Source organism: Rhagoletis pomonella, unplaced genomic scaffold (genome assembly GCF_013731165.1).
Source record: "Rhagoletis pomonella isolate Grant_MI unplaced genomic scaffold, Rhpom_1.0 Rhpom_scaffold_00011, whole genome shotgun sequence".
In the NCBI taxonomy this organism is placed as follows: Eukaryota; Metazoa; Arthropoda; class Insecta; order Diptera; family Tephritidae; genus Rhagoletis; species Rhagoletis pomonella.
The window spans coordinates 21,377,855-21,394,421 of NW_023458565.1; the positions used below are offsets into that span (position 1 = coordinate 21,377,855).

A 16,567-nucleotide genomic window follows, 5' to 3' on the forward strand; every position below is an offset into this window, starting at 1 on the left:
ATATGTCTTTGACATATTTTATTTTTGAAAAAAAATTTGCAAATTTTCAACGGTTTCAAAAGGACATTTTCAATAATTATTTGTCCTCTTGTACCCAAAAAGTTTATTTGTTTCAATTCTACTGAATTTTCTTTTTTATAAGACATTCATATTGTTATTCTACATTGCACTAATTTTTATACCCGAGCGCACTTGTGCACAAGGGTATATTAATTTTGTTCACATAACGGTTGTTTGTAACAGCCAAAACGAATCGAGATAGATATAGACAAATGTATACATAAATGATCAGGAAGAAAAAAGAAATCGATTAAGCCATGTCTGTCTGTCCGTCCGTCTGTCCGTCTGTCCGTCCGTCCGTGTACACGATAACTCGAGCAAAAATTGAGATATCTCAACGAAATTTGGTATGTAGGTTTCCCTTAATCCAAGGTAGGGTGGTATTGGAAATGGCCGAAATCGGACTGTAACCACGCCCACATCCCATATAACGGCAATTTTCGGAAATACGAAAACTGCGATATTTTAGTAACTACTGAAGATTATTCACTTAAAATTGATATTTACAACAATTTTTAGACGAAAAATAAGAATATTATAAATTTTTGGAAAATGGGCGTAGCCACGCCCACTTATGGTTACATGTGTATATCTTGGTAACCGCTACACCAATTTCTTCCAAACTTGGCACAGTTGTTGGCCTTGGTACACCATACCAAATGGCCGCAAATCTTTTAATTCGGACAATAACCACGCCCACATCCCATATAACGGTAGTTTAGAGAAATACAAAATCTTCGATAAATCAGTAAATATTGAAGCTAATTTATTCAAAATTGATGCTTGCAAAGCTTCTTTACCAAGAAATACTTTTATGGTACAATTTTGGAAAATGGGCGGGGCACCGCCCACTTATGATCACATATATGTATATCGGTAACCGTTCTACCAATTTGTACCAAACTCGGTGTGGTTATTGTGCTTGCCACATGAAAGCAAAGCGTTGAAAATTATTGAAATCGGACTAAAATTACGGCCGCTTTTCATATAACGGTAAATTTCAGAAATGCTTGAAACTTCAATATTTCGAAATTGAAGGACGCTAATTTATTCAAAATTGATACACCCCGGCTTACCATCCCCATTCCGAAATTAAATTTTTAAGGCCGAGCCCTACCATCCCGGTGTTTTACAGAACAGGGTTCCGAATTCTATCACTAAGAAAATTCAGATGGCTTTCAAATTAATTTAAATAATAAAAAAAAATAATGAAAGTTCTGGCATCATGAAAAAAATTTGCATCAAAAAGTAAATTTCGAAAAAATTGCACATACGATAGTTCCGGACAAAATGAAATGTTTCGTATATATGTGTAAATATGCATATGGCATTGGGCGATTGTTTGAAAAGGTTTTTTTTTTTATCGAAGCCTTACCATTTGTACATGGACTTTAATTTATATTTGGCAATCTATATTTATGCTAGAAAATTAGTATTTCGATTTCAAGTCTTAAAGGAACATTTTAGCTTTTGGTATGCGTAACATTCACGTTAATCCAACAGAAACTCTCTAATTGCTTCTTGTGTGTATAAATTAGGATTTCTGGACTAGTTCGTGGCTAGTTCAGAGCAATTTCAGACCCATTTCAGGAATAGTTTCCGATTAGGTTAGAGCCACTTCGGGACTACTTCAGGGCCATTTGGGGACATGTTCAAGACTATTTCAGGAACATTTCGGCACTATTTCTGGACCGTTTTAGTTAGTTCAGAACTCTACTTTTGGGACTAGCTTAGAACGATTTCGGGACAACATATCTTGAAAGCAATTTGTGACAGGTAAGGCACCATTTCAAGACTTGTGCGATATTCATAGGGGGCAGGTGCACGTCTTTTTCAGAACCACTTCAGGACAATTTCGGGGATAGTGCGGGATCGTTTCCGGGTAGTTCGAAACTAGTTCAGTACAATACTTTGGGACTATTTTTTGACTGGTTCAGGACCATTTCGGGGCTAGTGCAGGACTATTTCGGGTCATTTTATGACTAGTAAGGGTCTATTTCGGGACCGTTTCAAGACTTGTTCGGGACAAGTTCTAGACTTTTTCTGAACCACTTCAAGACAATTTTGACCCTAGTCACGCAATGATACTGATATAGTCCTGAAGTATTCCCGAAGTAGTTATGAAAAATTCGTGTACTGGTCCCGACAAAATGAAATGAAATAGTGTTTAATTTCTAACCTTACCTATTTGTGTGTGTAACTGAATTGCATAATGCTTCGCCATTCCGTAGACAGATGTTTACACATCAAATTGCGTGAGTACCTGGTACTAACGCCATTTTTTCTTAAGCATCTACATACATACATAGTCAGTCGTATGTACTTTTCAAGGTTCATCTTTTACACTTGTCTTCACATATATACATATGTACTACTATGGTACATATAAATATAGCGTAATATGCTCTCATATCGCGGCGACTTTGAAAAATACATGTGTAATTTAAAAACTAAATAGTTTGAAGTGATAGTTCGGAGAGATGAACTAGTTAATTTTTTTTTTTGCTTTTGCAATGAACTTGTAATACAAAGTGTGCCTTATCATTTGCATCCGTCCTTGCGGCCACTGATACAAACTACAATAAGCCAGTGTGAACAGGAGCGATCTTTATTGCAAGTGGGGAGCGATTGCCTAACGCAAGAAATAGAAAAATAACAAAGTGAATAAATAAAGTTATTGGTTCATTAAAAATTACTTAAAATTATTCAAGTTTTGAATTGTATTTAGTAAGTTTATAAGTATAATAGGCAAAAGAAGCACTGATTATAAAGTTCTGAGGTTTCCTCGTACATGAGTTTTCAACAATGAAAATTTGATAGAATAACTCAACTCGGCTTCGGGCTTTTTTCTGCAGGCGCTAAATTTCAATATGTCTATTTAAGCAAAAGTGGTTGAAATTTTTTTTTATATGAGACCTCTCTTTACTTTTCGATCTAAAATGAAATTCTAAAGTCATATAAAATATTTTGTCAAAAGTCCGCATAAGAAGTGTTATATTTGCGCTTTCGGGCGCCGTTATTTGTTCTTACTCCGCCCCTGTGCGAATTTAACCTATTTCGTTCATGCAACGAGATTATGTACATACAGTGGCGGTCAAAAATGGATGGACGGTGTTTCGCATTTAATATTTACAATGTTTTTCAAGCTATCATTTTTTCGATATTTTTTTCTAAATATATGGTTCATGCTTTAAATTTCGTGCCTTTTAACCAGAATTTTTAGGTTATGCAGTTAACAGGATTATAAAGTTTTAGTAAAATTAGTGCAAGTTTTGAGCGGCTCATAAATAGCATTTTTAATATTTTTTTTTGTTGACGGCGTTTTGCACTTTTTCCATATTAAAATGAATTTTTTGTGGAAGAATATGTGCAAGAAAATGCAAAATTTCTCTTTTTATATGAAAAAAAACGACAAAGCCGTCAGCAAAAAAAAATATTAAACATCAATGCGATTTGCCGCTCAAAACTTGTACTAGTTTTACTAAAATTTTATAATACTGTTAACTGCATACCCATAAAATTAAAGAGAGTTCTGGTTAAAAAGCTAGAATTTTAGATAAAAATGTGTGGAATTTTTTTAAATTCTCTGTAAAGTTTGAAAGTGTGATTTATATGGTTTTTGCCAAAGCATGAACCATATTTTTATATAAAAGTATCAAAAAAAATGTTGCTTGAAAAACATTGTAAATAATATTCATAACATAAATAACATTCATCCATTTTTGACCGCCACTGTATGTATGTATATGTATGTCTATGCGATGCTTGTAAACGGTTGAATGCAACACGCACATGATCCTGTTTTAAGTGCGAAGCGGCGGGTGCGGTTAAAGCCCATTTTTACACAATTACATGGAAAAAGTGAACAAAAAAACAGAGGAATCTATGCCCTAGTTAAAGTCACATAGTGGTGCATAAATATGTATGTATATAAAATTATTTTTCGTCTAATAGCATTATGGATTTATATGGATATTTCTAAAATATAACGGTCAACTAAAAATTGCCGAAAATCAACGATAATTCCTAGCAACTTCAAACTTTGTATGATCAAAAATTTTATATAAAAATCTTTAGAATTCAAAGGCTCGAATTTTTGATGAAAGTTTGATGATTTATTTTTAATATGGCACAAAGTTTGAAACCTGGATCTATATGGTTTTTGTTAATGAATAAAATATATCTTTTATTAAAAAAATACAATTAGATAATAAAAAAATTAGTAGTCAAAACTTGTCAATATGTGGCTGGCGTATAACTGTGATAAGCACTGTGCATGGACAAATCATAATAGAAAGACTTTCGATCGAGCAGTGCCTAAAGTTTAGAAGAAATTCAAACAATATTGATTTAAGAAGTATTAAGCCAGTATGAAGTCATAGCGCTCTCGTAGACAAAGTTATCGCCGCTGTGAAAGTGACTACATATTTCCGTGATCCTGCTTCTTATCCAATTAGTATGCACGAAGATTAGCACCTACACCAATATCTCGTGAAAAAAAAACTTGTCCATGCAACAACAAATATGCTTAGCAGGATTTTGGCTGACATTTGTTGAATAAATATGTATGTATGTACATATTTATATACATATTTATAAATAAGCGACACTCCGTTAAGCTTTAAAAAAAAAGGCTAATTCGCAAAGCTTAAAGCTTTTTTTATACAGTGCTGGCTACAAAAAAATACTTAAGTATCTGAAAAAAGTGTGCTTGCCATTTTTATTTTATTTATTTAAATTTAATATAAAGGTATATTCTTTTACAGTGCCATATTTCATAACAATTTCTTAACAACAAAATTTTGGTTATCTTAAAGAAAAAATGTATTATAATCAATTGTTAAACTATTTTTTGAAAAAATCAAATACTTTCAGTTCGAGAAATAAATAGTAAAGTAAGAAAGAAAATTTGAATTAGATTGTGTAGATAGAAAGTTTCAGTTGAGCAGAAAGCATACACAGACAATTTGAAGCGCCTCGGATTAGTTTCTAAATTTAATTTTCTTTGCAAAGAATTTCACAACTGTATGGCTCTAACGAAAAACTTTCTTGATGTAACTGAATATTTAAAATGAGGTACAATAAGATTGCATGTACGAGTTGACTGTGCAAACGTCAGTTTCGAGAAGTGATACTTTGGGCAACGGGTGTAGATTATTTTTATACATACACACATACCACCAAACGACTATCAGGGAATTTAGATATGCTGCACTTAAAAATATTTGTCGAAAACTCGGAGCTGTGATCAAATTTACGTTTGAGATACAGCTATGGTCAGAGATTTAGTAAAAAATTTTAAAAATTATATTGTGTGCAAATTATGTTTATTTATTTATTGTTAATAATTTTCATTTAAAATATAATTCAATGTACTATAAGAGAAACCGCATAAATAAAAGTTTCAAAAGCACAAATTTCACAAAAGTTAATCAAACTTCAAATAACTGTCATCAAAAATTCAGACTTTTTAATTAGAATCTTTAGAAAATTTTCGGGTACGCAGTTTTGGTCTAATAAAGTGCAAGTTTCAAGTCGCTAAAAATTATCGTTGATTTTTTAGATTTTTTTTTGTGGAAGGTGTTGCGCATTTTTTCCATAAAGCGCATGAACAAAATTTATTTAAGAAACATAATCAAGATTGTAAATAAAATAAGACAGTTCCATTTCCGGCATTTTGGATGCTTTACGGTTAAGCCTGTTGTTTCTCGACCACAGAGAAATAGCTTGTAAATCCTCATTTATTCGGAAAAGTAAGTCTTCTGTCAAGCTTAGAGAGGAGAGCCGACCACAAGGCTTATTAAGTTAAGTGAAAAATTCAACAAACTTAAAAACCACACCCAAAAATTTTTTAATTTTTGCTCAGAATTTTTAGGAAACTTTTAGTCATGCAATTTCATAGCTCATTAAAGGTTAGTAGATAAAAGTGCTAATTTCAAGCTGCTAGAAAACCGCGATGATTTTTAATAATTTTTTTTTTTATGCTGACGGTGTTTTGCATTTTCTTCTACCTAGTACCGTCAGCAAACGACAATTATTAAAAATCAATGCGGTTTTGTTCGCGGTTTTTTCTTGAAATTTGCATGTCAACCTGTTAAAATTTAATAAGCTATAAAACAGCATACCTAAATTTTTTCTGAAAACACCGAATAAAATGTTTTAAATTTTTGGGTGTAATTGTTAAAGTGTGTTGAATTTTCATAATTTTTGTACGAAGTTTGAAATTTGGATTTATATGGTGTTGGTTATGTAATATGCTATACTTTCATAAAAAAAATGTCATGGCACCCGATTTCTTTCCCAACGGACTTCGGGTAAATGCTAATTGATTTTTTGAAGGTTTAGAAACAGTTGCCAAACCCTGGGTAGGTAGTGCACGTGGCGATAATCCGTTCGTATTCCAACAGAACTCTGTCCATGCATACAATACTATGAATATTCAAGAACATGACCACAGAAGTCCACCCACCTCTTGGGATCTTAGTCGTTCGAATTACTACGTCTTGAGCGTTGTTTAATGGCAAGCCAACAAGCCAATAAACATCCCCATAATAAGACGGGCATGCAAACGCTCCCGGCAGAGGATTTGAGGAGGGACCGAACATATTTAACAGTTATTGATAAAAACTGTCATTGAAAAATTCACTATGAAGGAAATGTTCTACCACAAGGTAATAAATACCAATCGATTTCCTTTTTCACCGAGAATCACATTTGAAAATAAATTTTTATTTGTAACTTTCATGCAAAATTAAAAAAAAAAAATAACAATTATAATTGTTTTTATAATTATTTATAATTATTTTTGATTTTTATCTAAATAATCTGTAAATAACAGTTATTTTTGATTCTTATATTATATATCTTAGATAACAGTTATTGAAGACATTTATTTATAAAAGTCATCAATACAAATCAGCGACCGACGATTATTTTTTAATCATATGTATAAGAGACATTATCATTTTTCGCAGTTAAGTAGGTGCTGGAGAACCAAAGTTTACTACGACTTATACAAATGACTTTTATAAGTATGATTTTAAAAATAAAAGTCAATGACTGATTTATATTGATGACTTTTATAAATAAAAGTCTTCGTTAACTGTTTTCTAAGACATATAATTTAAAAATCAAAAATAACTGCAGATTATTTGATAAAAATAAAAAATAATTGTTATTTTGGATTTATAAAATAAAAATCAGAAAAAAACTGTTATTTAAGGATTAATTACATAAAAGTCAAAAAATAATTGTTAAAGAGTGATTTTTTTAATAAAAGTTGTAACTGTTACGGTCCCTGAATTTGAGCTGTTATTGCCGCTGGGGGCGATTTTATTGAATAAATACATATATGTATAGCCTAAAAGTCACTTACTTGACTCAAAAAGTGTCAATGAAATACAATCAATTTTCTAAGAAATTTACGAATTCAAGTTTCAAAGTCTATAGGTTCTCAAATACCTGACGCACCACCCTGTAACTTTAAACACCGACTTACTGATTTAGGAAAATTAAAACTTATTAAAAATTTATTATTTCTTAACCAACCACTTTTTGTTTACCTAAATAAAAACACATTACAGCACTAGCTACAATTGACTTCATTATTTCTAGCTCAAGCACATTGTTAGCAGCAAATCCTTTAGAAAAAATTGTTATAGATAGCGACAGCGCAGTTCACTTTGATCGCACCCAAAGCGCCGCCGACGAAACACGTTTTCTTTGCTTGGCAATGAGGTTGATTGTACGCTTGTGGCACAACTAACATTCATCGCCAAAGTTGCAATTTTCATGATCACATCAAAAGAAATAAATAAAAAAAAACAATACGTACGCGAAATGCACTGTATAATATTTCCAAGCTCTAATGCATATGTACATACATATGTATGGTGTGTGAAGATCAATTGGAGTAGAATTCGTTCGTTGGTGGAGCAAACTCTTTTGTAATGAACTTTTTTTTCAAACATTGACTTTGCAAATCTTCCTCTTTTTCTTGATCTCTACACAAATACATGCATACTTACATACACAAATTGCAACAACGATGCATTTGCAGCGACCCATTAGAAATTTAGCATTCGAGTTCCACTTGAAATGGTTGCACTTATTTATGTATACGCGCCTGCAAAGGAAAATACAAAAAAAATGTATTCGGAAAAATGTATGTGTATTTAAATACAAACAGATATACCTAGATATTTTCGAGATTTTATTATGGAATATTTTAGAAATTAATATGTATCAAAAGCGCAGCTAAAATTATCGTTTTAAACAACAAAAAAAACCCAACTACAAGTTTACACAAAGAAAATGAGTAAACTGATCCAGTGTATGATGATGTGCACAAGAAAATCCGGAAAATCCAGTGAAAATTAGTAGCAAAACAAACCAACCGAAAGTGGTTGAGCCGGCTGGGAAGATGAAACTGATGCGTTCGCAAAGCTGCCCACACAACGACGTCATCAATGTGTGCACATTCATACATACAACCATACATATGTATGTATGCACATACGAGTATATTGGGTAGGTATGTATGTATGCTTGTGTAGCGCTTATGTACAAATGGGTATTACATATAAAACACATGTATGTGCATATAAATAGCGATGGCATGGCAGGCAGCAACTTTATTGCAAATCTGTCCTTGACTTAAGCACATGTTGCACAAAATACACGCAAATGCAATTGCATTTAATTAACTACATATCCATATGTATAAATATATATACATATGTATCGTGAATTTGGAAAAGCGCTAAATATTTACATTGTGTGCACCTATAGTGAAAACTTCTAATTGAGATAATTTGTTGCAGAATCGAAAGTGTTTCAAAAGAATTTTCCTGTTAAATAACCGATAATGAAATTTGTTGTGAGTGCACATGTTTTTGTTGGCTCTATTGCCACATATGAAATATATATATATATATGTATATATAAATATCAATAGAAAGTGAAAAGCATTTGATAAAAACTTTCTCTGTGTAGAAAGTGAAAGTTGAAACAAGTTTATTAAAGAAAGATCAAATGCAACCATTTGATGTCCTTTTGTGTGCAATACTCGTAAAAAGCTTAAAAGGTTATTAAAAAGGGCTGATTAAGGAATAATAACACATTTCTATTATGTACAAGTTTCTGTGCTAAAAAAAAAAACACTGAAACACAAAAAAAGTAACTGTTTAATATTTAAATTATAAAAGTTATTTTACTGGGAGCATCAATTATACTCCTGCGTGCGACGTAACTGTTAATTATCTAAAAGTCTTTGGCTAGATCTACAAATCGTCACCTGAAGTGCAAAAAGACGTAACAACATCGCAACTGAAATTGAAAAAGTCGTGGCTAATATTTGAAATGAAATCCATCATATAATCCAAAAAGTAAATCTTGAATTTTTATTAGTTATGACTTTTTGCATTCAGCGATCGTTTGTTACGTCTTTTTGAATTTCAGGTGAGGAAATATTCTTAGCAAGAAAGAAAATATGTTTATCCAAACACTTACAAAAAAGACAGTTTCATGTTACAATTACAAAATACTTCTTAGATGATGTAATTTATGCATTAAATTTTGTAAAATTCAAACTATCAAATGATGCACTGTGACCAAATGTAGCATTTTATGTGACAAAAACCCAAACTTTTGAACGAAATGAATTAAGCAATCCAAAGCGGTTTTTACAAAAAATTCCCGTAGATTTCAAACTTTTATAGCGTGGTCAACATACGCTTACGGGATGGTATGAGAAATATAGGGTTAATGTTTAAATCTTCGCGCTGAAAATTTTATACATACATACATATGTATGCTAATAGTTACATGGAGTTCAGAATATTCTTGTGGAAAAAAAAAAATCATTTTATTTTTATTAATGGTAGTCGATATCAGGTATTGTTTTCCATCGGAATTGTAAAATTTATTATAATATATTGGCCATATTCATAAAATATAAAATCGATTTAAAGAGCTCTATATAATGACATTTTCATGGACAACTTTCGATTTATAAAGCAGTTAAAGTCTTTTTTTATTTTTTAAGAATTTGGGTGTAAGTCTTCCGCCAAAATATTTCGGAAAAATATATAGTTTCCTTCGATTAATAAACCAGTTATAGTCTTTTTTATTTTTTATGGATTTGGGTGTAAGTCTTCCGCCAAAATATTTCGGAAATATATACAGTTTTTTTTTTAAATTAGTTTAAAAAAATTTATTTTCCAAAACATTAAATCATATGATAAAAAAGGTTAAGTTTAAGAGGTCTGCATAAAACTGTTTAAATATATTATCAACGGAATTAAAATAGTGGGATTTTTTGAGATATTTTCAAATCGGTCCAGCGCACGTAAATCTTAATATTCTGCGGAACTTTTTTTGGAGGAAGTTTTAAACTATAATGAATTTTATATACATTATTACATTTCTTTGGAAAAACCTTCACTTTGTTAATGAGTCACCCTAATGTGTATATCTTTAAATTTTCATGTTCAGCGCGATAAAACGGAATGAAGGAAATCTTTTTGGAAATTTACTTATTGACTACAGTCGGCGTTGAGCATAGGAGCATGTCTCAAGAGATGACATCTTAAAGTTACAAAAAAAAATGTATAAAATATTTGTTCAGTGCTAATCTGTTGAACATACAAATGTACATATATTCCCTAGTAATTAATAAAATAAAAATGGGTTTCAAAACTAACTAAAATCATATTTGAAATGAAACGGCACTCTAACTTAATTCTAATCGAATTGAAATGGCCTTAGTAGTCGAATCTCTTTTAGGATTTTTTTTTGCTGTTTTTTTTTTTACTAAACTACAAATTTGAATGACCTAAAATGTTATTACTACAATTAAATTAACTTTTAAAATAGAAATAAGCAAATACCAACTGAATAAGCAAAGATCAATTAGAGGCGCTTTTGGAAACTAGAGGATACAAAAGGTTTCAAAGTGAGAATATGTGATTTTAAAATTTCACACAGTTATTACATTCAGTAACTCAAACAAATGTTGACATGTAAATTTTTCTTTAAATTTTGTATGCTTGTGCTTTACGAAAAACCATATTAATCAAACTTTCAAATTTAGAAAAATTCAAAAATTTCATCAACGCTTTGCGTTTTTATATGTTTTTTGTTGAAGGATTTTGTGGGTTTTTTTCATATACTCATAGCAATTGCAATTTATAAAAACTGGCGTTGATTTATTCAAATTATTTTAAGCACCGCCTTGCTCATTTTATTTCATATGGAATTCATATTTACATATGTGTTAAAAGGTGCAAAAAAGCCGTATAAAAAATTTAAAAATTAAAAATTAAAAAAAATAAACTTGCACATCATTACTAAAATTTCACTGCATACCCGAAAATCTCCTAAAAATACAGTTTAAAAAGTTCAAAATTTTGATGAATTTTTTTTTGGATTTATCCTTAATTCTTTTTTATTTTGTAACTTCGATTTATTAGAAGAAAAAAACAATAACAAAATTCTAACTTTAAATACATAAAATAAGAAAAGATATGAAAGGTATGTATGTATATGCATTTACATATAACCATTTAACACTTATTTAATTGATTTGGTGGTAAATGGTAAACAATAAGATTCAAAATCAAACCACTAAAAAATACACTGACCCAAACAAGTGACCATGTGTTAAATTTTTTTTAATATTCATAATGTTTTTCGAGTTAAATATTTTTGCTATTTTTATTCTTTGCTATTATTAATCTTAGGAATATTCAACAAGTTCACGTTTAGAAAAATTTAACAAATTTTCTTCAAAATTTCAACTTTTCAATCTGAATATTTAAAACATTTTTGGGTACTACCATACTATTTTGGTCGAATTGAGTGCAAGTTTAAAACGGATAAAAAATTCCGATTAAAAAGACATTTATGAATATATTTTAGAAATATTAATTTTACAAGCATTTCACTTCGGAATAATTAGGGGAAAATTTGATTTATGCATGGACTTTTCTTTTGTGGTTCTAATCAATACATATATCAAAAGTCCCCATCGATCCAAATACCGCTAGAGAAGTAAACAAATCTAGTTAATAGTAACTTTTAAGAAAAAGCTGTCAATTCCCAGTTTTTCGTTTAGAAAGTTGTTTCAAAAATACCAAGTAAATTTTTTCAAAATTAACTTTTTTTGAGGAAATTCCATGCGAAATTACTTACAGAAAAAAAAAATCAATTGATTAAAATAACCAACTTCTATTTGTTTTTTTGCGGGATCTCCATAAACAACAGACCTTTAATTAGCTATGAAAAAACTTACTTAAAGTTAGTTGTAAAGTCGTGCAGGAGTAATACAGACGTTATAGGGAGATTGTTTTCTTTTACAAGTTTCTATCCCCAAACAAAAATTACTTTCATTACACTTTTTTCTGCACTTCGCAGATTTTTTTTCGTATTCAGGACAAATAAAAAAAGTTCGTAATTTTATATTATCGTTTTGATGTTATGTCTTATCGACTTCAAATAAGAGACCACCTACAAAGGAACATGTAATCAAATAAGCAAATTTGTAATGGTAAATAAAATAAGTAAATAAATAAAAATATAATTTGTTTTTTATTGATAGTTTATGTCCAACAGTAGTTAGCTACAAGTTAGTTGACATCTATTTTGTGGCCATTGCCCTTCGAAAGTAGTTAGTTACGGCCAAAGGAAATAGTTAATAAATAGTTACCACTAGTCGACTGCTAGTTAGTTAATAGTTAGCTACAAACTAGTCCCATTTTCTGCAGGTCTACTACATATACTGCGGTGCCGATGCACTGAGCAAATAATCCTATCTTGTGAAAGCATAATAACTTAACACGCAGTAAGACATTTAGAAGACAGGAACAAAATTAACAAAAAAATAATTTTTTAATCAAGGAAAGAAGGCGATTACTTTTATTTAGGTAATTTTTTGTCCGCTCATTCCGAATATATCCTTGTGTTTTCAATTGTTTTTGATAAATATATTGTAGCATAGGGCTCTTTCTAAATATTCTTGTCAAATACATATGTATGTTCCGACACTTCCTATATGTTTACCCAATTTAAGGTGAAATCATAAAATTACGAAGACGCCTGATGCACCCATTCATTTTTTTTTTCACTGATAATTTCGAATAAATATGCAAATTTAGAAATAGTTCTCAAAGCCAATTAGAAAAACCTAGGTTGTAAATATTTTTGACAAAATGCTAGTTTTAAGTGTTTAAGAATTCGGGTTGATTTTTGGTGCCGCTGCTGTTATTATTTTCTCCCATACAAAAAAATGGCCGAACATACTTTGTATGGAAGAAAATGCGTGACATCGTCAGCAAAAAAAAAATATCAAAAATCAACCCGAATTTTTAACCACTTAAACAAATTATTTTTCGTGATTGGGATAAAAAAAAAAATATTTGTGCGTTCACACGATTGGGATACGATTTGCACCAAATTTTGGGCAATCGTGTGACACTGGCTTTACAACTACAGCGAATTGAAACTACTAATTGCGGAGTTTTAAAATAATATTTATTTTATTTATATCATTTATTTAGCCTCACACGATATGGATAACTCTGATGCCATTGTTAAGTTTTCTATGCATGATTAACGGAGATTCTGACACTGAAGCCGATATTGATGAAACAGACAGTGAAATGATGAAATATGCGCCAGAATATGTGAGTTTAAATAATTAATTAATAATCATTCAATTTTCTTACTTAAAAGTTTAATTTGACTAATGAAAATTTTTTTTGTATACATATAAATTATATTATTTTATTTTACTCTAAGTTTTGCAAGTCTCTTCAAAACGTCAAACGATGCTGAAGTGCATTTTTTTTTGCTTTGAGATTCAGTAGCATGCATCATAAGCGAAGAACATATTCAAATATGCCAGCATTTGTTAAAATTTGAATTAGTCTTTGTCATCTGTCATAAGCGGGTTACGCACTCAAAGGTAGTACTGTTGTCAAAATTCAGTGACAGTAACTCTGGAATGTCAATCTTTCATAAATCATGCCCACTGTGAGCGTAAAATGATTTATGATTTTATCTGCCAACTAAACTAGACAAAACTCCGAGACAACTGACAAGCCCACATGTCCAAATAAAATTAATAATGAGAAAATATGACAGCAGGTTACTATGCACTTACGTACGGACATAAAAAATACAAAAAAAAGACTGAAGTCCGCTAAAAAGTATAAAAGTGTCACTCTTATAAATTTACACCATTTACAAGTAAATCGAATCAGATTATTGGATTTAAGATAGCTCAGTTTTACGTCTCTCAGCAAAACGCTGCCAACAGTCTCATAGCTAATCCTGCTCAAAGAAAGCAAATACTTAGCTAGACTGAGATCGCCGATAACCGGCATACTCTTCTAGACGTACAGTAATTTCTTCTTTCGGTTTCTATGGCCGAAAGTGTGGGTATTATATTAGTTGCTGAATACCCGGTCTGAACTCTTTCTAGCCAAATGGTCAAAAGTCTCATTATCAGGTGGGCGCAGTCTCGGTGAACTCCGCGTGTCATATATTGACCTGAGTCCTAATGATCCCCTGCCTGCTGCTACTAAGCCTTTCCGCCCAATTTTCTCCCTACTCCCTCTTTTATGAATGTGTAACCCCTACCTGATTTTCAGGGATAGATAACTTTAGTATGCACTGCGATCAGTAGGTCTATTGTGCCCTCACCTCACCACAACACTACATCTAGCCCTAAAGACTAGAAGAGATAGCTTGACAAAAACCCTAGCTTGTGCAAGTGGCCTCTTAACCTACAACGACCCGGGAAAAATAAACCTATACTAATTCTAAGCTTCGCCTACCGCAAGCAATGGCTCAGGTCCTCTCTGGATCAACTGATCGCCTTTCTCATTTATTTCGAATCTCGGAGAAAGATGGAGTCTCACTTTTTGTACCGGTGAATAAGCCATTCTGGGTTTTGATTAAGCCCAGCTTAATGTTCTGAGTCTTAGAAGGACTTCTCCCAGCCTAGCTATTGGACTTAAGTATAAATAGCGCAGCAGCGTTCTTCGAGGAATCAATCCTGACCTTCTAAAGCACCTTATTCTACCAGAAAACAGGACAAGCGAAAATTGTGAGAGGTAATAAGTGACAAAGCCACCAGAATCCTTCCCTTGCAGCTCCCACAAGTCGATTTCGGTGCTTCTGCATACCAAAAGGGGCCACTAGGTTCCGTGGATGTGACCTCTGGAAACTATGGTCACTTTGGAAATGCTGCAGAAATTTCGCCGCCTGCTTCCGACTCCTTTAACTTCTCATCTGGTAAATCACTAAAGGGTCGATGACAAATAACTGCTTCCCAACTCATACCTATTATAAGTGGCTACGGCTCTGAAGAAGAGTGAAGAGGCAAGACCACTTCCCTTCAGTATGCGGTCCCTTCGGCCTTTTACGACAAGCTTGCATTTCGGCGGGTGCCTTCTAAACCACTTCCCAGCAGATTTAGCCTAGTTACTTTAACTGTAAAAAGTGTCCCCCACTTTTCAAGCTGTACTACAACTACACTCTATATTTTTACAGCAGCTTGCTAATTCTTTATTTTCTTTTATTTTTTTCAGCAACATCCAGAATATGCTTTCAGTTATGGCGTCAAAGATCTGCACACGGGAGATGTCAAATCCCAGTGGGAGTCACGCGACGGCGATACTATAAAGGGACACTATAGCATTCTCGAGCCAGATGGCTCGATACGTACAGTTCACTACACTGCCGATGCTAAGCATGGCTTCAATGCTGTGGTGAAGACCGTCGGCGCCAATTCACATCCCGTCACCGAATCGCCGCACAGTGAAAATGGCATCAACGACGACACATCGCAATCCAAAATCAATCACTACAGCAAAGACCAGGAGCACATAGTGCTGAGCTCAGACATTAAACCGCTCAAAAATCCAATTGAAGATCTCACTCACGCCCACCCGAAAATTCCCAGCCTCATTGAGTTCAAACCGCATGCGCGCATAAAGCAAGTGCCAATGGAACTGGAACCGGGTATGCGTGAACGGCTGCAGACCGCACGTGATGAGTATTATCAAAAGCAAAATTTCAAGAAAGTGCCACATCCTGTAACAGATTCGTACAGTAATCAGGAGAATGAATGGAAAGCGCTTGTATTGGATCAAAATTCCGAGTATCAGCCGATATATGGTGTCCATATAAATAGTTATAAAAGCGCAGACAATTACATTCCAACAAAACAATCCATTGCAAATATAGCTCAGAATGCTGTGAATAACGGTGGTGGGCTGCGCAATGAATTTATTGCATCAGCGCCTCTGCATCAACGCAATCATGGCTCCTATATCGATCCTAGTATAAATAATATACCGCCTGGCAAGAAGTACAGCTTCACCACACCTAATTACAAGCACCACTCAGTACCACCGCCACAATACAAATATCAGTCGAATTTCAAAGCGTCTGCGCCACAAAATCGTCCAGACTACATCAATTACTTTCAGCGCAAAACAAA

General features: G+C 32.4%; 2 protein-coding genes across 2 annotated transcripts in view; both read left to right on the forward strand.

Annotated features, from left to right (window-relative positions):
• Nucleotides 1–16,567, forward strand: part of LOC118746826 — a 304,681-nt gene that overhangs the window by 131,779 nt on the left and 156,335 nt on the right. The window lies entirely within an intron of this gene.
• On the forward strand, nucleotides 8,880–16,562 carry LOC118747211 (the record flags this gene model as incomplete). Its single annotated transcript, XM_036481200.1, has 3 exons — nucleotides 8,880–8,938; nucleotides 13,617–13,742; nucleotides 15,654–16,562. Coding segments are annotated over exons 1-3 (1,047 nt in total), but the record flags the coding sequence as incomplete, so codon positions are not given.